The sequence below is a fragment of the Natrix helvetica genome (assembly GCF_964273705.1).
Source record: "Natrix helvetica genome assembly, chromosome: 1".
Classification (NCBI taxonomy): domain Eukaryota; kingdom Metazoa; phylum Chordata; class Lepidosauria; order Squamata; family Natricidae; genus Natrix; species Natrix helvetica.
The window spans coordinates 6987109-7009257 of record NC_138548.1 but is presented as its reverse complement, the minus strand read 5'-3'; the positions used below and the strand labels follow the sequence as shown (position 1 = coordinate 7009257).

General features: G+C 48.7%; 2 protein-coding genes across 3 annotated transcripts; both read right to left on the bottom strand.

Moving 5' to 3' along the window:
* Positions 1-851: 851 nt before the first annotated feature.
* LOC309385369 (phospholipase A2 inhibitor beta-like) lies at positions 852-4032 on the bottom strand. The gene is made up of 2 exons (XM_081939796.1): positions 3892-4032; positions 852-2377 (listed from the first exon to the last, which is right to left on the bottom strand). Exon 2 carries the CDS (start codon positions 2374-2376, stop codon positions 1381-1383), a length of 996 nt encoding a protein of 331 aa, XP_081795922.1. The 5' UTR covers position 2377; positions 3892-4032; the 3' UTR covers positions 852-1380.
* Positions 4033-6235: 2203 nt separating this feature from the next.
* On the bottom strand, positions 6236-11749 carry LOC309386323 (phospholipase A2 inhibitor beta-like). Of its 2 annotated transcripts, none has more exons than XM_081941559.1 (2): positions 11636-11749; positions 6236-7876 (listed from the first exon to the last, which is right to left on the bottom strand). In XM_081941559.1, the coding sequence occupies exon 2, from the start codon at positions 7873-7875 to the stop codon at positions 6877-6879; it is 999 nt and encodes a 332-aa protein (XP_081797685.1). In that variant the 5' UTR covers position 7876; positions 11636-11749; the 3' UTR covers positions 6236-6876. The 2 variants fall into 2 exon arrangements, with proteins under 2 accessions (XP_081797685.1, XP_081797684.1); XM_081941558.1 differs by lacking the exon at positions 11636-11749 and adding an exon at positions 11490-11563.
* Positions 11750-22149: the final 10400 nt, after the last annotated feature.

Here is a 22149-nt window from a genome sequence, read left to right as displayed (position 1 = left end):
TCCTCTTTCTTATCTATTTGCTACTTTCCCTTCCCTTCCCTTGTCTATTTACTTCCCTCCCTTTCCTTCCCTTCATCATCTATTTGTTTCCTTTCCCTTCCCATTCCTCATCTATTTACTTCCTTCCCTTCCCCTTCCTCTTTCTTATCCATTTACTTCCTTCCCTTCCCCTTCCACATCTATTCACTTTCTTCCCTTCCCCTTCCTCGTCTATTTACTTCCTTCCCTCTCGTTCTCTCTTTCTTATCTATTCACTTCCTCCCCTTCCCCTTCCTCATCTAATCACTTTCTTCCCTTCCCTTCCTCTTTCTTATCTATTTACTTCCTTCCCTTTCCTCTTTCTTATCTATTTCCTTCCTTCCCCTTCCTTGTCTATTTACCCCCCTCCCTTTCCTTCCCTTCCCTTCCTCATCTATTTGCTTCCTTTCCCCTCCCTTTCTGCAGTTGTTAAGTGAATCTTTCTTCCCCCTTGACGTTGCTCTTGAGAAGTCTCGCAAAAGGGGATCCCATGACCCCGGGACATTTCAACCGTCATAAATACGAGTCAGTTGCCAAGCGTCTGAATTTTTATCATGTGACCATGGGGACGCTGTGAGGATCATAAGTGATGAAAAACGGTCCTAAGTGATTTTTTCAGTGCCGTGGTAACTTTGAACAGTCACTAAATGAACTGTTGTAAGTCGAGGACCACTTGTCCTTTACAGAGTTTTCCGTAAAAGTGGAAGAAAGTGAAGGGGTGATTTTTGGATTCAAAAAGGGCTGAATAAGGGACGGGAGGGAAGTTTGTAATGCTGAAAACATCAGAGAGGGAAAAGTTTGGCTAATGTTGAAAAGAAAATCAAACTTAGCTTAATTTTTCTGATTCGTGTTTAATTATCCTGTTTTCTTTCTTTTATTGCCTTGTTTGTTACACCATCGTTCATTCTTTTTCACAGAAGTCCAATCATCTGAAAACATGCTGGTTTAGGAATTCTGGGAGTTGAAGTCCATACATGATGGCTGGGGGATTCTGGGAACTGAAGTCCAATCATCTGAAAGCATGCCGGCTTGGGAATTCTGGGAGTTGAAGTCTATACATGATGGCTGGGGGATCCTGGGAACTGAAGTCCAATCATCTTAGAGCATGCTGGCTTGGGAATTCTGGGAGTTGAAGTCTATACATGATGGCTGGGGGATTCTGGGAACTGAAGTCCAATCATCTGAAAGCATGCCGGCTTGGGAATTCTGGGAGTTGAAGTCTATACATGATGGCTGGGGGATTCTGGGAACTGAAGTCCAATCATCTGAAAGCATGCCGGCTTGGGAATTCTGGGAGTTGAAGTCCGTCCATCTTGCAGCACACCAGCTGAGCAGGCTGGGAAAAGATCCGTCTCGAAGGCTTTAGCAGGGACAAAGTTGGGATCCGTTAAGCGAAGTTGCAACTTGACCCTCCAAACGTTTGGGGAAAGCGCAGACCACGTCCTCCTTGGAGAGCAAATCCACGCCGTCTTTCTGGGCCCAGTTGAAGAGAGCCTGCAGGCGGCAGTCACACGCCCAGGGGTTCCCGGAGAGATCGAGTGTGAGCGCAAAAGACACGTTGACCAAGGGAGAATCCAGAGAGGTGATCTCGTTGGTGGCTAGATCCAACCGTCCCAGATTCTTCAAGGACCGAAAGAGCCCAGCCGGAACGTGGGTCAGGCTGGTGTTCCTCAGCGAGAGGATCCACAGCGTGGGAGTCCCACGGAAGGTGTTGGGGGCAATTGACTGGATGGGGTTGTTTTTCAGAGTTAAGACCGTTAAAAATGTGAGGCCTCTGAACATCTCCAGAGAGAGACAGCGGAGGAGGTTGGAGGAGAGATCCAGGGACCCCAGCAGGGTCAGCTTACGGAAGCAAGAATCCGGGATCTCCGTCAGCTGATTGTGACTGAGACGCAGGATCTTGAGGTCCTCCAGGGTTTCGAACCAGGACGGGCGCAGTTCGGCCAGTTGGTTTCTACTGAGGGCTAAGTAGGCCAGGCTACCTACATTGGCGAAGAGTGCTGGAGCTAGATCTTCCAGAAGATTTCCGGAAAGATCCAGGGAGTGAAGGTGTGGGAGGTTACGTAAGAGGCCACCCGGAAGGGTCTTCAACTGGTTGTTGGTCAGAAAGAGCCCCTGCAGCTCCGGAACACCCTGCAGGGCCTCCGCGCCAATGTCGGAGATCTGGGTGGACTCAACGTAGATTGTCTTGGTTTCACTGGGGAAGCCTTTGGGAAATTCATGGAGCGATGAAGAGTTGCAGACCAAAACCGTCTTTTCTGAGCCGGGAAGGGGCAGGCAGTGAGGGACCTGTTGGGTGTAGCTGTTGAGGGACATCACAAGGCAGGCGATCAGAAGAGGTGGAGTTGAAGGCTTCATCCTATGGGGAGAAAAAGGGAGAGACAACACCTTAAGCTTCCCTCTCACATGTGGCCCAGCCAGGAACCCTCCGCCCCCTCCTCTGTTTCTGCCTGCTGTTCCCAGATGTGGCATTGACTTTTCCTTCAGTTGAATTCCACCCTCGCCACACGGTTGCTCAATGGGGGTTGAGAGCTCTCCTGAAATATCTGCAGCCCCTCCCGACTCTGTTATTTCCAAATTTAATAAGGGGCTCGGAATAGAAGATGGTCCGAATGGGCTGAGGCTCGGGACTAAAAGTGTTATTCATCTCTTTTATTTCTCTTTCCTTCGCTTCTCCTCTTTTCACTTCTTTCCTTCCTTCTTTGCTGCCTGCCTGCTTCTGTCCCTTCCTTTTCCTTGACCTCCCTCTATTCTTCAATCCTTTCCTCCTTCCTTCCTTCCTTCCTTCCTTCCTTCCTTCCTTCCTTCCCTCCTTCCTTCTTGCCTGCCTGCCTGCCTCTGTCCCTTCATTTTCCTTGACCTCCCTCTATTCTTCAATCCTTTCCTCTTTCCTTCCTTCCTTCCTTCCTTCCTTCCTTCCTTCCTTCCTTCCTCCTTGCCTGTCTGCTTGCCTCTGTCCCTTCTTTTTCCTTGACATCCCTCTATTCTTCCTTCCTTCCCCTTCTTCCATCCATCCATCCCTGACTCCTTTTTTCATTCCTCCCTTCCCTCTTTCTCTCCTCCGTCCTCTCACTTTCCTTCCTTCCATCTCTTGCTCCTTTTTTCATTCCTCCTCTCTTTTTTTCCTCCCTCCCTCTCCACCTTCCTTCCTTCCTTCCTTCCTTCCTTCCTTCCTTCCCACCCTGCCATCCACTTCCTTGCCTCTTTTTCTCCATTAGAAAATCTTAAGGACTAGAAATTTGGAAGAAGTGGAATCAAACCAATATGGTCTTTTGCAGCTTCCAAGGCTTTGATTCCCACACTCTTTCTTTCTTTCTTTCTTTCTTTCTTTCTTTCTTTCTTTCTTTCTTTCTTTCTTTCTTTCTTTCCGCCTCCTTCCCACTGTTTGTTTCCTTCCTTCCTTTCTTCTTTCTATCTATCTATCATCTATCTATCATCTATTTATCATCTATCTATCTATGTATCATCTATCTATCTATCTATCTATCTATCTATCTATCTATCTTTCCTTTCTTCTTCATCTCTTTCTTTCCTTCCTTTCCTCCTCCCTTCCACTCTTTCCTCCCTCCCTCCTTTCTTTCTTTCTTTCTTTCTTTCTTTCTTTCTTTCTTTCTTTCTTTCTTTCTTTCCGCCTCCTTCCCACTGTTTCCTTCCTTCCTTTCTTCTTTCTTTCTTTCTATCTATCTATCTATCATCTATCTATCTATCTTACCTTTCTTCTTTATCTCTTTCTTCTTTCTTTCCTTCCTTTCCTCTTTCCTTCCACTCTTCCCTCCCTCCCTCCCTCCCTCCCTCCCTTTCTCCTTTCTTTCTTTCTTTTCATTCCAAACCAACACTCAGCTGGGGGAAGAAAGCCAAAAAGAGCCCACTTACCTATATCTCTCTCCAAGCCAAAGGTCTGCCAGCCTCTCTCCCTCTTGTCAGTATGCTGTGTCCTGCAGTTTCTCTCTTATATATCAGTGCTGGGAGGAAGTTCCTGTCCTCAAAAATCTTTCTCAAAATTCCCCCGTCCTGATTGCATCACGGGGAGAGAGAAACAGATCCACTGCACAGCTGAACCTTTGTTCAAAGGCAAAGACAAATGTTGACAAATGTTGAAAACCTGAAGAACTTTTCTCTGGTTTTTTGGGGGGGAGGAGAAACAATTTCCTCATCTCTTTTGGAAAAATGCCTAAAACAAGTGGAAAAAAACACACCTTGACCAGTGATAGAGAAACTTTTTGGCACCGAGTGCCCAAAACGGAACATGGATGTCTGCACACTAGAGGGCTGGAAACCGGAAGACCAGCTGGCCGATGTGCAGATGCTGGTTTTGGGGGCATTTTTCAGTCCATTTTCAGCCTGTTTTTCAGGCCTTTTGGGGGCCGTTTTTAGGCCATTTTTAAAGCTGTTTTTCAGGACATTTTCAAGCTTGAAAAACAGTCTGAAAACAGTTCAAAAAACAGCCCCCAAACCTCCCTGTTTCTTAAACCAGGAGAGCAGCTAGCGACGGCACGCATGCCCAGAGAGAGGGCTCTGCTTGCCACATTTGACACGCAGAGGTTTGCTATCACAGATCTAGACCTTGGGTTTCTAGAAAGCCAAGGTCATCCTTTGTCTCTGCACCTCTGCACCTGACTGGAACTGGATGGGTGGAACTGCCAGCGTGGAAGAGGAAGATTGGACCATGGGATGGACTTGTGGGTCTGGGGGAAAGATCATGAACTTTCATCTGGGTGGGGAAAACCGGGAAGCTTTCAGATTTGGGTTTTCCCAGATGTGCCAACAGGGCTCTCTTCATAAATTGGGACTTTGAGCAATACTTTACCTTTGGACTCTGATTTACTTTTGGATGCTATTTGGAACCCTGGCATTACATGACGTTTTGCTCCAAAATATGCATTAGAGATTATTTTCCTGTTAGGTCTTATTTTGGGGAGAACATGATACTAAATGGACTTGTCTATCTGACAGTCATAAACGGGGCTTATTTTGGGGATAGGGTTTATATTACAAGCATCCTGGAAAATCAAGCTAGGGTTTATTTTTCTGGTGGGCTCTTCTTTTCGGGGAAACACGGTATCATTCAGCTTAGACTTGGTGTCCCTGGGTGGTTGCCAAATTGTTAGAAGAAAATTCTGGCTCATTCTGAGCAGGGTTTCAAAGAGGACAGGACAATTGCTTGAAGCAGAAACAGAATTTATTGAACAACGAAACTGAGAAGCACATTGGCTCCGTAGCTTAATGACGCTGGAGATGGTCTCTGCTCCTGTGGTTTGAGCCCCAGCTCTGCATGGCAGGGTGAGCTTGCTTCAGCTACCTAGCAGCTTAAAAACATGTTCTGCACGAGTAGACAAACAGGTATGACTTCGATGGGGAGACGAGTTGGTGCTCTGTGCAGGCAGTCAGATTTCTGCCGGCTTTAAACCTTCCTGCTTGCAATGCTCATTTTCGAGGCGGTTCTGGTGGAGGGAGGGGAATAACGTTGCAGGAAGAGCGGCTTGTCTTTCTTTGTGTTGCAAAACTAGCTCGCCTGCCTGCCCCATAAATCCCTACGACCAATCCGCTCGCACAGAGAGGGACTTCTCCGGGTGCCGTCCACTAAACAGTGTCGGGGGGCGACGCCTAGGAGCAGAGCCTTCTCTGTGATGGGCCCAGCCCTTTGGAATGACCTCCCCCTTGATATCAGGATCACCTCCGATCTCCGCTCCTTCCGTGTAAAGCTCAAGACCCACCTTTTTCAATTATCTGGCCTGGCTCAACCGTAGTTTCATCCTATTCCTCCTGACAGTCTTTTTTAAATTCGTAATTTTTAATTTGGGGTATTTTAATTGCTAATTTTAATTTTATTACTATTATTGTATGTATTTAATGACTGTTACCTCCTCCGTGTACGTGTATGTGTATGCATGTATGTGTATGTTTATATTTGTATGTGCTTTTATTGTATGCCGCCCCGAGTCCTTGTGGAGAGGGAGCGGCTAACAAATTAAATTTATTATTATTATTATTGTGTTGCATCTTGGGAAGTATATGAGCATGTACCATAACAGAGCTAGTAGAATTGCAGGCAATTCTGCAATAGCAATTCTGCAATAGCAATTCAATGCTATTGAAGAATATAGCATTGCAGTCTCCTGGTTAATGTAACAGCGCCCTACACTAGTAATAATAGTAACAGTGAAAAAGGCAGTTCTGAGAAGCACTAAGTGTGACATAATAATAGACTCTTCCAGTATTTGAGAGGCTGCCACAAATTAGAGGGGATCAATTTATTTTTCAAAGCCTCTGAAGGCAAGACAAGAAACAATGGATGGAATCTAACCAAAGAGAGAATCAACCTGGAACTAAGGAGAAACTTCCTAACAGTGAGGACAATTAACCAGTGGAACAGCTTGCCACCAGACTTTGTGGGTGCTTCAACACTGGAGGTCTTTAAGAAGAGACTTGTCTGGATTGGGTCTCCTGCTTGAGCAGGGGGCTGGACTAGAAGACCTCCAAGGTCCCTTCTAGCTCTATTCTGATTCTGATCCACTCACGGGTCAATTTCTTCAGGGCTGTTGAAACTTCAAAAAGTCACTAACTGAACGGTTGTAAGTCAAGGACTACTTATACTGTCGGGGTTTTTTGAGCATCTCTTCCTGAACAGCTTTTTCTCCCTAAAATTAGTATTCCCCTATTTCCCCCCCACCCCCAATCACGCTCTGGCTCCTCTCCTTTAAATCCAGCTATGTGGACTTCAACTCCCAGAATTCCCCAGGCAGCATGGCCATTGCTGAGAATTCTGGGAGTTGAAGTCCATTCAGCTGGAAATGGCCGCCAGACTGGGAAATCCCTGCTGTTTAGGAAGCGGGTGGGGAACGGATCCACCTTGAAGGTTTAGCAGGGACAAATTTGGGATTTTTGAAGCGAAGTTGCCTCTTCACCCTTGAAACGCTTGGGGAAAGCGCAGATCGTTTCCCGCTCGGTATATAAGGGGATCTTGTGCTCCTTGACCCAGGTTAGAAGATTCTCCATGCGGCAGTCACACGCCCAAGGATTTCCTGAAAGATCCAGACTGAGTTTGGAAGATGGGATGGCGACTGGAGGATCCAGTGTGGTGAGCTCGTTGTCGGAGAGGTCCAGCAGCTCCAGATGGTCCAATGGTTGAAAGACCCCAATTATGATGTCGGTCAGGCTGCAGTTGTTCAGGGAGATCATGCTCAGCTTGGGTCCCCAATGGAAGGATCTCGGGGCGATACATCGGATTGGGTTGTTTCCCAGGTTCAACCTCTCCAAATTCTCGAGGCCGCTGAACATGTCTGGAGAGAGGCGATGGAGGAGGTTGGAGGAGAGATCTAGGAAAGTCAACTTCTTCAGCTTATCGAAACAAGAAATCGGGACCTCCTCCAGTTGATTGTGGTCAAGGCTCAGCATCCTCAGCTCCTCCAGGGTTTCGAACCAGGATCGGCTCAGTTCAGCCAGTTGGTTTTCACTGATGGATACATGCGTCAGGCTCGTTGTGTTGGTGAAGATCCCTGGAGGTAGATCTCCCAGGAGGTTGGTGGACAGATCCAAGGTGTGCAATTCCGGGAGGTTACGGAAGAGGCCACTTGGAAGGGTCTTCAGCCTGTTGTTGGAGAGATGAAGTTCCTGGAGCTTTGGAAGTCCTTGAAGGGCTTCCACGCCAAGGCTGGAGACCTGGGTGAACTCAACGGAGATCATTGTGGCTCGTACGGGGAAGCCGGTGGGAAATTCACGGAGAGATGGGGAGTTGCAGACAAACTCTGTGATATTTTCTGGAGCAGGCTGGGGCGGGCAGTAAAGAGCCTGCTGGGTGTAGCTGTTGAGGGGCATCACAAGGAAGACGATCAGAAGAGCTGGAACGGAAGACTTCATCCTGTGGAGAAGCAAGGAGAGGAAGATAAATAGACAAACATATTGATTTATCTACCTGGCTGAGGCCATCTTTGTGGCCTGAGGAGGGCAGAAGAGGAGACAGGGTGGTGGGGAATATTTAGCTGGGGTTTTGCAGTCGAAACAAAAGATTTTTCCTGTGGGAACCAAGGTCATTCCAGCAGGTGGCTGGGAAAGGAGGAGTGAAGTAACTAAACAACCAGCCAGCACCTCTATTGGACATTGTGACTGATGACTTGGGGGCAGGGGAAAACTTTTTTTTGATCAGGTGAAAACCGTGGGAAACTTTCAGAGTCGGTTTTCACCAGATGTGCCGAAATGATGCATCCAATAAATTTGTTCTTTGAGGAATCTACCTGCCTTGGAGTTTTGCTTTCAATGGGTGCATTACTTGAAATGCCGACGACTACCTCCATTCAGGCATTCAAGACAGATCACACGTAGTCCTCGCTTAACGACTGGCTGCTTCGCTAACGTTCGGAAGTACGACAGACCATCCCCAAAGGTACTTACGACATGATTTCAAAGTCCTGATTGCCACATGCAATTGCATTTATAGTACATAGGGTGGGGAATTCTGGGAGTTGAAGTCCCCACGTCTTAAAGTTCCCAAGTTTGGACACCCCTGCATTAGGTGGAAGAGGGGAGAGGGGGAGAAAAGAGAAGTAAATCAACGCAGTTGTCCATAAGATTCCCTAGAAGGAAGTCAAAATAACAGAGTGGGAAGGGACCTTGGAGGTCTTCTAGTCCAACCCCGCAGGAGACCATACTATTTCAGACAAATGACTACCCAGTCTCTTCATAAAAACCTCCAGTGATGAAGCATCCACAACCTCTGGAGGCAAGTTGGTTAATTGTTCTCACTGTTAGGAAGTTTCTACTCAGTTCTAGGTTGCTTCTCTCCTTGATTAGTTTCCTTCTGTTGCTTCTTGTCCTGCCTTCGGGTGCTTTGGAGAATAGATTGACTCCCTCTTCTTTTTGGCAGCCCTCTGAGATATTCAACGACTTCTTGAAGGCTGCTATCTTGTCCCCTCTAGTCCTTCTTTGCTCCAGATTGGCCATTCCTGCAACCGTTTACTTACTTGCAGATGAACAGAGTTGGAAGGGACCTTGTAGGTCATCTAGTCCAACCCCCCCCCCATCCAAAGCAGGAGACCCTACACCATTTCTGACCAATGGCAGTCCAATATCTTCTTGAAAGCCTCCAGGGATGAAGCTCCCACAACTTCGGAAGGCAACTTCTGTTCTGTGGGTCGATTGTCAGAAAATTTCTCTTTATTTCTTCATATCCTTTTCCAAAAGGCAACTATCCTGCCCCATACGTCCCTTCGGCCGATTCGCTCACACAGAGAGGGACTCCTCCGGGTGCCGTCCACTAGGCTGTGCCAGCGGGCAACGCCTAGGGGAAGGGCCTTCTCTGTGATGGGCCCAACCCTCTGGAATGACCTTCCCCCCGACATTAGAATGGCTACGGATCTCCGCTCCTTCCGTCAGAAACTTAAAACCCACCTATTCCAGCTAGCCGGCTTGGCCTAATTCCACCTATCCCACCTCAGTCCTATTTCTAAATTTTTTAGGGTCTGTTTTTAATGTTTTTAATTTTTTATAAATCTGTACAGGGGCTGTTTAATTTGACTTTTAGCTATGTATATGATTGTTTGTATGTTTTTAAATTTATTCCTGTACACTGCCCCGAGTCCCCCCGGGGAGAGGGGGCGGTCTAGAAATTTAATAAATTATTATTAATTATTATTATTATTATTATTATTATTATTATTATTATTATTATTATTATTATATGTTTTTCATATGTTCTTCAGATGTTTTTGCCTCCAGGCTTTTGATCCTCTTAATTGCTCTTCTCTCCACTTCCTCCCCACCCCCCACCCCAAAGTCTCAACGTTTTCCCCTATATCTGGACTCTCTGCTCTTGCTCCCCAAGATACCATTTGCCTTTTTAGCAGCTGTCTGACCGTACCGGCTCGGGTTTAACCTCTGGATAAAAAGGGCCAGTTTTTCCTCTTGTGGGCTGTGAAAATGCAGCTTTGGGAAAGATCGCAGGAAGTCCTCCCCCTACCCGTCAGTTTGGTGAGAGGACTCCCGAATCCAAAGCAGGAACTTGGGTGGAGAAAGTAATACAATACAATACAATAGTAGAGTTGGACGGGACCTTGGAGGTCTTCTAGTCCAACCCCCTGCCTAGGCAGGAAACCCTATACCGTATCTCAGAAGGGAGAGGCCCTTCTTCTGTGGTCAGCAAAGGGAGGGCTGCCCTTTCAATCACGCACGTTTCTCTTATTGTAACCGTACAGTAAAGGCCGTGTCCCCGTTCTTGCTTTACTGGTTTGGGCTGCCATCGAGGACTTTCATACCTGCCACTGCCCAAATCCCCCTCCCTCTCCGCTCTTTCTGTCTTCCATCATGCAGGATTGGCATTTCCTCCTGTTCTATTTCGCCATCGTCAACGTATTGCTCAAGCGAGTGACTCCAAAAAGAGCTGCTTCCTCTCCTGACTTTAAGTTTATCTGTGAAGGTGATAAGGGGTACCTAATGGAAGAAGGTCAGACTAGGTGGTGGCTGGGGAAGTGTTGACTAACTCCTTCCCTTCCTCTTTCTTTCCTTCCTTCCTTCCTTCCTTCCTTCCTTCCTTCCTTCCTTCCTTCCTTCCTTCCTTCCTTCTTTCTTTCTTTCTTTCTTTCTTTCCTTCCTTCTGCCTCCCTCCCTTCTTTCCTTCCTTCCTTTCCTTCCTTATTCTCACTTGTTTCTTTCCTTCCTACTTCCCTTCTTCCTTCCATCCTTCCTTCCGCCTTTCCTTTCCCTTCCTTTCTTTTCTCTCTCTTTTTTTCTCCCTTTCTTTCTTTCCCTCTCCCTCAGAGATCCTTTTGCAAAAGGCAACTGGACTTTCTTGGTTTTTATCTTTGAAAACATTTCACTTCTCATCCAGGAAGTTTCTTCAGAACTGAACTGAAGAAACTTCTTGAAGAAGAAGCGAAGTGTATTTAAAGAAAATAATAATAATACAAGAAAGACCAACTACCTCTTGAAAAAAAGCACCCATGAGACAATCAGGAACCCTCCCCCTTTCCCCCTCTCTCTGCCTCTCTGTATCTCCCTCCCTCTCCCTCCCTCCCTCCCCCTCTCTGTCTCTCTCTCTCCCTCTCTCTGTCTCCCTCTCTCCCTCCCTCCCTGTCTGTCCCTCCCTCTCCCTCTCTCCCTCTCTGTCTCTCTTCCCCCTCTCCTTCTCTCTCTCCCTCCCTCTCTCTCTGTGTCCCTCTCTGTCTCTCTCTCTCTCTCTTCCTGCCTCTCTGTATCTCACTCTCTCTCTCCCTCCCCATCTGTCTCTCTCCCTCTCTCTCCCTCTCTCCCTCTCTCCCTCTCCCTCTGTCTCTCTACCTCTCTGTCTCTCCCCCCTCTCTCTGTCCCCCCCTCTCTCTCTCTGCCTCTCTCTGTATCTCCAGCTCTCCCTCCCTCCCTCCCCCCTCTCTGTCTCTGTCTCTGTCTCTCTCTGCCTTTCTCTGTATCTCCCTCCCTCCCTCCCTTGGTTTCTTCATTAGGGAATCTTAAGGAGTAAACATTTTGCAGTATCAGAATCATACTTGCCTTTGATAGGATCCACTTCCCTGGCTACAGTTCCCTCCCTCCCCTTTGCCATTTCCCCCTTCTTTCCAAATCCACCAACACTCAGGTTCTGCAATTAAAAAAAAAAAAAAGAACCCCTGTCTATCGCGGTCTCTGCACTTACCTGGGACTCTCTCCAAACCTCACCTCTGCCAGCCTCTTGGGCGCTGCGTTCAGCAGGACGGCTCTTACGGTAAATACCGAAAGGAGGAAGGTACTGCTCTCAAAAACCTTCTCGGAAACAATACCAAAATTTCCCCCGCCTTGATTGCATCAGGTTGCGAAACAAATTTGGCTGAAGTTTTGTGTGGAGTTTAGCCTTGGTTCAAAGGCCATCCAGAGGTTGACAGTCTGTTTCCCCTCAAATGCCTCCCAAAAGAAAAAGAAAATGTGCCTGAATTTTGAGGGGAGAAACATTTTCCTTATATCTATTTTCCTAGGAATCCTATGATTCTTGATGAATGTATTCTATTTTATTTTATGTGCACTGAGAGCACAGGGACCAAAGACAAATTCTCGTTACTCCCACGTAACACCTCTCCTGCGCGAGCTGCACTGGCTACCTGTGGCCTTTCGGGTGCGTTTCAAGGTACTGATTACCATCTTTAAAGCGCTCCATGGCAGAGGACCTAGGTATCTGCAGGATCGCATCCTACCACACACGTCCCTGCGACCTATCCGCTCACACAGAGAGGGGCTCCTCCTGGTGCCGTCTGCTAGGCAATGCCAGCGGGCGACACCTAGGAGTAGATCCTTCTCTGTGATGGGCCCAACCCTCTGGAATGACCTCCCCCCAGACATTCGAACTACCACCGACCTCCGTTCCTTCCGGCAAAAGTTAAAGACTCACCTATTTCAATCAGCTGGCCTGGCACTTTCTTAGTTTTACCTCCCGGGGATTTATTCATTTTAATTGGGTTTGGGGTTTTAATAAGCTTTTAATGTACTATATTTATTATTCTATATACAGTCTTGCAACCTCCTCCACCTACGTATTTAATTATTTAATTGTTTTATGTATGTATTTTATAACGTATTTTAGTGACTGTACACCGCCCCGAGTCCCTTTCGGGAGAAGGGGCGGTCTATAAATATGAATAATAAATAAATAAATAAATAAAATTCCTTGTGTGTCCAATCAAACTTGGCCAATAAAGAATTCTCTTCTCTTCTCTTCTCTTCTCTTCTTTCCTGTCCTCTCCCCTCCCCTTCTATTCTATTTGGAAAAGCGGCCTGGAACAAAGAAAAAAAAACCAAGCCTGGCACTTTAGCAGGTTTCCACATCTCACTAAAAAAAAAAAAAAAAAAGCCTTTAGAGTAGAATAGAAGAGCAGAGTTGGAAGGGACCTTGGAGGTCTTCTAGTCCAACCCCCTGCTTAGGTAAGAAATTAAATGAAGCGATGCATCATTTTTCGTCCCCCCGCCCCAAGATTCATGAGTGGATTCCTTGTATAACTACGTACAGGTAGTCCTCAGCTTACAACCACAATTGGAAACAGGCTTTCTGTTGCTAAGCAAGGTGGTTGCTAAATGAGTCATGAGGCCTGATTTGCTTAACGCCTTGTTAAGTAAATCTCTGCAAGTTGCTAAGGGAATCAATGCAGTTGTCGAGAGAATTCATGCAGTCATTAAGTGAATCATGAAGTTGTTAAGTGAATCATTAAGTTGTTAAATGTATCATTCAGGGGTTAAGTGAGTCATCCCATCGTTAAGGGAATCGTGCAGTCAATAAGTGAGTCATGTAGTTGTTAAGTGAGGCATGCAGTCATTAAGCGAATCATGCAGTCGTTAAATGCATCATGCAGTCGTTAAGTGAATCCAGATCCCCCCTATTGACTTTGCTCCTCAGAAGGTCGCAAAAGGGGATCACATGACCCCGGGATGCTGCAATCGTCGTAAATGTGAGTCAGTTGCCAAGTGTCTGAAGTTCGATCACGTGACCACGGGAATGCTGCCACGGTCGTAAATGTGAAAAAGGCCACTTTTTTCAGTGCCTTTGTACCTTTGGTCACTGAACGAACGGCTGTAAGTCGAGGACTACCTGTATTTGAAATGAAATCAAATAAATAACTTTTAAATCTTCCCCCTGCTTCATTCTTAAGAGAAAGATCAGATTTTATCCACCAGGTTGGCCACCAGGGGGCGCTGTGGTCGAGTCCTCGAAAGTAATTGCATCCACTAGGGGGCTCTGCAGCCTAAGCTTTCCATAAACCAGGAATGAGAACATCTACATGACATCACAGAGCAATAGACTTCAACCTTTGCAGAGTTAAATGGCCAAATACAGGCATTTGGAGTTTTAGGGCGCGTTTTTCTTCGCTTTCACCTCCGCGGTTCAGTGGTCTCGATTGACAACTGGGGGGTGGGTGGGTTTTGTCGGGGATGTGCACGGGGGACCAATGCCAGGAGACTTTGACACATGGTGGAACCTTAGGAGAGAGTGTTCCTCAATCTTTTGGCCGCTTGAAGATGGGTGGACTTCAAGTCCCAGGATGCCTGTGGGAATCTACTGTGGGAGGGGCTGTTAGATGGAGTTGGGTGATATGTAGCCATAATAACATTCTTCTTAGAAAGCCGGGGTCATCTTTCTCTCTGCCCCTGGCTGGAACTGGATGGGAGGAATCTGTGGAAGTGGAAGATTGGACCATGGGATGGACTTGTGGGTGTGTTGGGGCAGGGTCTTGAGCTATCAGCTGGGTGGGAAAACCAGGAAGCTTTCAGATTCGGGTTTTCCCGGATGTGCCAGCGTGGCTCTCTTAATAAATTGGAACTTTGAGGAATCAAGTGCCTTGGACTCTGATTTTATATCGGATGCTGTTTGGAAACCTGACATTAACCGGAATCTCCATATAACCCCATTTCCCATTTTCCCACAGTAGAAAGGGTAGAAGTCCAAAGAGAAAAGATGGCTTACAGCCATGACACCAGGCAGCTGTGGGAAGTTGGCAGCCATCTGAGGAATTGTGGGAGTTGAAGTCTGTTCATGCCGGCTGGGGTATTCTGGGAGTTGATGTTCATTCATGCTGGCTAGGGAATTCTGGGAGTTGAAGTCCATGCTGTTTTGACCCAGTTCCCCAAACACGACTCACTCTCTGAAGTTGAAGCAATTATTCCTTTATCAGGAGCTTTAGCAGCCCCAGCAAAAAGTCTCTTTCTCCTCACTGCAGACTAACAAGTCTGTCCGGTTGGGAAATGAATCCACCATGTGTCAAAGTCTGCCCCAAAGTCGCTAGCAGCAATGACTCTTCTGTCCCACGGACCGGCCCATAGATTTCCACTGCTCTCCTTTCCTCTGCCTTCTGCACATCTGTGTGTCAGGCACTGGACCCAGCTGTTCCTCCTCTTCCTCATCAGCCACCTCCAGACCCAGGGCCTGTGGACTCTCCATCTGAGGGCTGATTGACAGCCCAGGCTCCGTCTCCCTCCCTCCCTCCCTCCCTCCCTCCCTCTCTCTCTCTCTCTCTCTCTCTCTCTCGGCTGCTGGAGTGGACAGTAGCTGATAGGCCACAACAAATGCATTTTGGCTGGGAATTAGAATATAATATAATAGAATAGGAATAATAACAGAATGGGAAGAGATCTTGGAGGTCTTCCAGTCCAACCCCCTGCTTAGGCAGGAAACCCTACACCACTTCAGACAAATGGCTATCCAACATCTTCTTTAAAACTTCCAGTTTTTATGGGATCAACTCCCAATTATGGGAGTTGATGTTCACTCATGTTGGCTGGGAGTGGAATTCTGGGAGTGGAAGTCCATACTTTCTGGCTGGGGAACATGGGAGTTGAGGTCAATGCATTCTGGCAGGCAAATTCTGGGAGTGGAAGTCCACCCATGCGGGCTCAGGTATTCTGGGAACTGAAGTCCACCCACCTTCAAGTGGCCAAAGGGGTTCTATAGTTTTGGAATAATAAAACAACAGCCGGCATTGGTGGACTTCAAGTCCCAGAATTCCCCAGCTAAAAACGCACACACCAAAGGCCTGGGAGGGTTAGGGCCTTGACATGGTTGTGGCAGCCAGGGTTACTTTATTTGACCCCTTTACCACCTAAATTGACCCTGGACTGTCAGGCCTGAAGTTATATTCCTTTTTAGGATCTTTGGCCTGCCACTCTCTCTCTTATTTCATTATGCTGTTTCATCAGTGTAGTAATTGGGAGCGGGGAATAGAAAGGAGTAGAATTGTGGAATGTGTTGTTGTCATTCTTTTCTAGAAGCCCAAGGTCATCTTTTGTCTCTGCACCTCTGCACCTGACCGGAACCAGCTGGGTGGAGATGCCAGCGTGGGCGAAGAAGATTGGACCATGTGATGGATTTATGGGTGTGGGGATAAGATCATGAATTTTCAACTGAGTGGAATCCCAGGAAGCAAATCAGAGTTGGAATTCCACAGATGTGCCAACATGTCTGTCCTATTAAATTGGAACTTTAAGGAAAGTTTTGCCTTGGACTCTGATTTAATTCTGCATGATGTTTGTAACACTGACACCCTGACTGACTGTCTAGGCCAGTGATGGTGAACATTTCACCACAGAGAGCCTGAACTGGAATGGGCATGCATACGTGCGAGCCGGAGTGCCGGAAATCCAAAGACCAGCTGGGCAGTGCGCGCATGCCTGTTTTGGGGGCATTTTTGGCCCTCTTTATGGCCGTTTTCAGATCATTTTTCAGGCAGTTTTTTGTGCAGTTTCCAGGCTGTTTGGGGCAAAAACGGCCTGAAATATGCCCCCAAAACAGTCCAAAACGGTCTTAAAATGCCCTGTTTTTTGGCTGGTTTTGGCTGTTTTTCGGGCCATTTTCCGGCTCTTCAGCGCCCACGAAGACCAGCTGGCCACGGTGTGCATGCCCACAGAGAGGGCTCGGTGTGCCACCTCTGGCACTCATGCCATAGGTTCGCCATCACGGTCTTTGAAAGCTGGCGGGGTGTGTGTGGGGGAACCTGGTGATTTGCTGGGTGTTTGGGATCGAATTGTGCAGACGGCCGAAGCGAGATGTGGGTTGTGCTGGGAGTCCGAATTTGCATTCTCCGTCTCCTTCTCAGCTGCCTCAACTACCGCCCAGGAAGTGGCAGGACATAAAACTTGTCAATGAGAAAATAATAAAAATGAGAGCAGCTGGAGGGTTGAGGCTTGCTGTCTCCCCGTCCCCGTTTTGCGGGAGGCGGTGGAAGGAGGACGAGCTGGCAAGCGGCCCCGGTCGGTGCCCTGTGGAAAGGCTGCCCTGGCTGCTGCCCAGGTTCCCCAGCTTCGTTGAAGACGGCTGGTTGCACCCCTGAGGCTTTGGTGGGTGTGCAAGTGTGCAAGGCTGGAGGGGGCTTTGGCGGGGAGGGAGGGGAAGGGAAGGGAAGGGGAAAGAAAGGAAGAAAAATAGTTATTTCAGGGAGGAAGGGAGGGAGGGAGGGAGGAAGGAAGGGGAAAATGATGAATTGAAAAGGAAGGGAGTAGGAGACAGAGAGAAGAGGAGAAAGGAATGGATGAAGGAAGGAAAGAGGGAAGGAGAGATGGATGGAAAAGGGAGAGGAAGGAAGGAGAAGAATGATGGATAGAAAAGGAAGAGAGGGGAGAGAGAAAGAAAAAGGAAGGAATGGACGGATGAAGGAAGGAAGGACAAAGATGGATGGAAGAAGAAAGAAGGGATAAGAGTGAGATACAGAGGAAGGAAGGAAGGAAAGAAGGGATGGAGTGAGGAGAAGAATTATAGAAAAGTAAGGGTGAGGGAGAGAGAAAGGAATGGGTGAAGGAAGGAAATAGGGAAGGAGAAAAATGATGGACAGAAAAGGGAGAGGAAGAGAGAGGGAAAGGAAGGAATGGATGGATAGATAAAGGATGGAAGGAAGAAGAGATAGAAGGATAAGAGAGATTGAAGGAAGGAAGACACAAGGGAAGGAAAGAAGGAAGGAAGGAAAGAAGGAAGGAAAAGACGAATAGTGGATAGAAAAAGAAAGGACGATGAAAAGAAAAAGACTTGCTAGCTGATATGAAAGTTGACCCCCCCTCAAAGACCAGGCCTCCTTTCCACCTGCACGCTCTCCCCCCTCACCCATTCCCCAAGAGGGAATCACACTCTTCTTCACCTGCCACCCACCCGTCTTCTCCTTTCCACCCACTCCTCCATTTCACCTCCTCCCTCCCTTCCCCGCCCAGGCGGGCGCCGCTACCCAGTATCTTGCCGCGTAGGCAATATTGCTTCCCCTCTTTGCAGCCGTCATTGGGGCGAAGATTTATTGCAGGCAGCCTTCCTTTCATTGGAGAGCCATCTGGGGCTCGGGAATCGGAAGCTGAGCCCCCTCCCCTTTTGCTGCCAGGCTGAGATCTGCAGAGCTTGGCAAGGAGTCTCGGAGAGTCACGAACCAATGAAGCGAACTAATTGTGGGGCCATTCGCCGTCCACCTGTGGCCTTCCTCCCAAGTCGACTCCTGTTCCTTAGCTCTTCCCTTCGTCTGGTGACTCTGCACATGTACACACTGGGAACAGGCTCCAGCTGTTCTTCTGCCCCACTGATGTCTGACTCTGAAGGCAGCTGATAACTGTCAAGATGGCTCTGGTCCCCTCTCTGCCTCCGACCCAGAGCCCTCATCAGAGCCTTCCCCAGACTCCAGGACTGGCCCAGGTTCCTCCCCAGCCTCCTCACTGTCCGAATCTGCTGCCAGCTCTGTTAACTGCTGGTGGGCCACAACACCGGTCAGGGCTGAGGGGGGATCCATTGTCTCCAAGGCAGGAAGGGGAGACCAGGGAGAGCACCTTGTTCTCCAAAGGGGCCTCGCTGTCCTTCTCAGGCTACATGGAGGACCCCTGGACTGTCTAGAGCCCTAGGCAATGGAGGGCAAGCCCCCAGCCTGGCCCTTGAGCTCCCAGGGCACCGGCACCCTACAGCCAAACCCCGCTTCCCTGAGGGGGTGCCCAGCTGCGCTTACCTCCTCCTCCAGGATGCGGCTGCTGTGCTTGCTCTCCTTGGCCAGGTTGCTCTGGGTGTCTGTGGGAGGGTGAAGAGTGGGGGTCAGAGGGAGGCCCACTCCCACTCCACGCGAGGAGACCCGGCTTTGTAACCAAAGCATCCTCAGTGATAGGATGGGAGGCCACCAGGAGAGGTCTGGAGGCGGAGACAAGGGGATGGCGAAAGGGCAGCAGGGCTGCTGGTGGCCAAGTGCTAAGGCAGGATTTCCCTCAGACCCTCCCTCCCTCTCATTATAATCTCCTTCCCTCCCTCCTTCCTTCCCTTCTTACTTTCCTTCCTTCCTCCCCTCCCTCCCTCCTTCTTTCCTTTCCTTCATTCCTTCTCTCCTTCCTTCCTTCCCTACCTTCCTTCCCTTCCCTCCTTCCTTTCCTTCCTCCCTTCCCTCCCTCCCTCCTCCCTTCCCTCCCTCCCTCCTTCTTTCCTTTCCTTCCTTCCCTCCTTCCTTCCATCCCTCCTTCCTTTCCTTCCTTCCCTCTGTCCCTCCTTTTCTTCCTTCCTTCCTTCCTTCCTTCCTTCCCTCCCTTCCTTCCACAGTTGGCAACTACTGTTTTGCCCGAACCAGTCTGAAGGGGCTGAATACCCCCGTTGCTTCTCTCCTTGATCAAGTTCCCATCCTTTGCTTCTTGTCCTACCTTCAGGTGCTTGAGAATAATTTGACCCCCCCCCTCTTTGGGGCAGCCCCTCCAATATTGAAATACTGACTCATGTCCTCCCCCCCCCCCCAGTCCTCCTTCCCATTAAATGAGACACACCCAGTTCCTGCACCCGTCCTTTGTCTGTTTCGGCCTCCATCCCCCGAATGGGGGGGCCTAGATTTGCTTTGCAATCGTGGACAGTGGGAACCAGGCCCATCAAAGGAGAAAGGGGGGGGGCAGCGCCTGCATCACCCCCAAATAGGCACATTTGCTTCCGACACAGTCAATTTCCCTCCCATTAAATCCGATCAGCTTTCTTGGCACCCAATGCCCAGCGGAGGCTGCCAAGTTACGGCGGAGGCCAAACGGCAAAGAAGATGATATTCCCCCCCCCAAAAAAAAACAGCAAGGCATCTGCAGCGCACGAGGGCCTTGTCAGCTGTTGTGTGATGCTCTGGTCGCATCGTGTGGTTGTCTGTCTGTCTGTCTATTTGTCTGTGTGAGAGAGAGTGGTGGGATACGACCGGTACATCCTGGTACGGGCGTACTGGTGCCTGCTGGGAGAACCAGGTACCGTCCCACCCGCTGGAGCACCTTACCGCTATTTGAGCCGATCGGGGCTTTCGCGCACGGAGCCTACGGTGCCTGTGTGACGCTGTGCCGAGCAGCTGGAGCGGCGCAGGCGGTAAGTACAGCTTCATGTGGTGGCCGCTGGGCCCCGGTTGCAACGGGATCCGGAACCTACCACGGGTGTGTGTATGTGTGTTTGTGCATGCACGCACATCTTCATGGGTTGCAACACGACGTCGTTGAAAGGCGGCCACATTTTTTCACGGACGGCAGCTTTTTGTTTCCTTCTCTCCACCAAATCACAGGCAATCCTCAACTTACGACCAGGATTGAGGGTGAACCTTGTTGTGGCGAAACGAGACCGTTGTTCAGTGAAAGTTTGCCCTGTTTTATGAATATTCTAGGCCTCAGTGGTTAAGCGAATCCCCGCAGCTGTTACGCTGATCACACGGTCGTTAAGTGAATCTGGCTTCCTGGTTGACTTTGTCGGGAGGTCACAAAAGGGGATCACGTGACACGGCGCCCATCGTAAATATGAATCAGTGGCTGAGTTGTCTGAATTTTGATCATGGGACCACAGGGATGCTGCCGCGGTCGTTAAGTGTGAAAAATGGCTATAAGTTCCCCTTTTTCAGTGCCTTCTTAACTTCAAACGGTCACTAAATGAACGGTTGTAAATCGGGGACTGTGTCCGTTGTAACTTCAAATGGTTGCTAAGCATTCAGTCGTAAGTCCTGTACAGGCAGCCCTCGGACTTATGACCACAATTGAGCCCAAACTTTCTGTTCCTAAGTGGAACATTTCACAAGTGAATTTTGTTCCATTGTACGTCCTTTCTTGCTGTGGTTGTTAAGTGAATCACCGCAGTTGTTAAGCGAGTAACACAGTTGTTCAGGCTTCCCCTTGTTCTTTGCTTGTCAGATGGCCCCAAAAGGAGATCACATGACACGCCCCCACCTCCCCAGGGACATTGCAGGCGTCGTAAATATGAGTCGATTGGCGAGCTTCCGAATTTTGATCACGAGACCTGCTGCAGCGGTCGTAAGTGCGAAAAGTATCCCGAGCCACTTTTTAAAGTGCTGTCATCACTTTGAACGGTTTACAACGAACGGTTGTAAATCAAGGACAACCTGTATCCTGACACCGGGGTGGGTGGGTGTCTGTCCGTTGTCACTTCAAACAGTTGCTTAGCATCCGGTCGTAAGTCGAGGACTACCTGCATTAACCCCCTCCCCCCCGAAACCTCAGCACATTTAGCTGTGAGCGGCTTCTCGTGGCACATCAGAGGGGCCCCCAATGTCGGATTCATTCATCGGAAAGGCTCCGGGCAGGACGACGCAACGAGAATCCACACCCTTGCGCTGTCCGACAGCTGGTTAAACAAGTGTGCGTGCAAAGCCCTTATTAATAGCTCTGCGTCCGACGGCAGACGCCGTTCGCAGGAAATGCAATGCCATCCGTTCCAGGTGCTTCATCCTTCGGCTTTTTGGGCATGAGCTGGATGAGGTCAGGGAAGCCGTGGACAGGCTGGCTGTACCTCAAAAATCCTGCGTTTTGGTATTTGGAGGGATTTTGCGCGGCTCCGATCGCTGGATTGCGACCAAAATGACAGATTTTGCTTATCGCTTTTTGGTCTGTGGAGACTCTCAGTTAACCAGATCGTGGTTGTTCCAAAGGCGCTTTTTTTTGCGGCAACTGGACTTTCTGGTTTTTCTTGGAAGACGTTTCGCTTCTCCTCCAAGAAGCTTCTTCGGCTCTGACTGGATGGTGGGGAATAGAAGGTTTTATATTCCTTGCAGACAGCTGGTCGTTTGCATCCTTTGAGAGAGTCGTTGAGGCCGCTTGGAGGTTTCTCTGTGTACTCGGTGGTGGGGAGCCTTCTTGGAACTGCTGAAAGGATAGATCTGTATGTTGGAGAAACAAAACAGCCACTTCACAAACGCGTGGCACAACATAGGAGAACAAACCCATCAGGAGAAGATTCAGAGGTCCATCTGCATTTCAAAGACAAAGGCCGCTCTTTGGAAGGCAGCAGGGTCCACATTTTAGACAGAGAGGAAGGCTGGTTTGAAAGAGGGGTCAAAGGGGCCATCTATGTCAGAATTGAACAGCCCCCTCTCAACAGAGGGGGAGGGATACGACATCATCTACCTCCAGTTTACAACACAGTCCTTTCAGCAGGTCCAAGAAGGCTCCACACCCATTTGCACCACTCAGGGGACCCTGAGGATGCGGACAAACCTCCAAGTGGCCTCAACGACTCTCTCAAAGGATGCAAATGACCAGCTGTCTGCAAGGAGGATAAATCCTTCCATCCTCCACCATTCATTCAGAAGATGAAGAAGCTTCTTGGAGGAGAAGCAAAACCTCTTCAAAGAAAAACCAGAAAGTCCAGTTGCCCTTTGAGATTATCACCTTTTGAAGAATTTTATTTAAAAGTATACGTTTGAGTGAGCGGCATCTCCAGCAGAGGCATAGAAG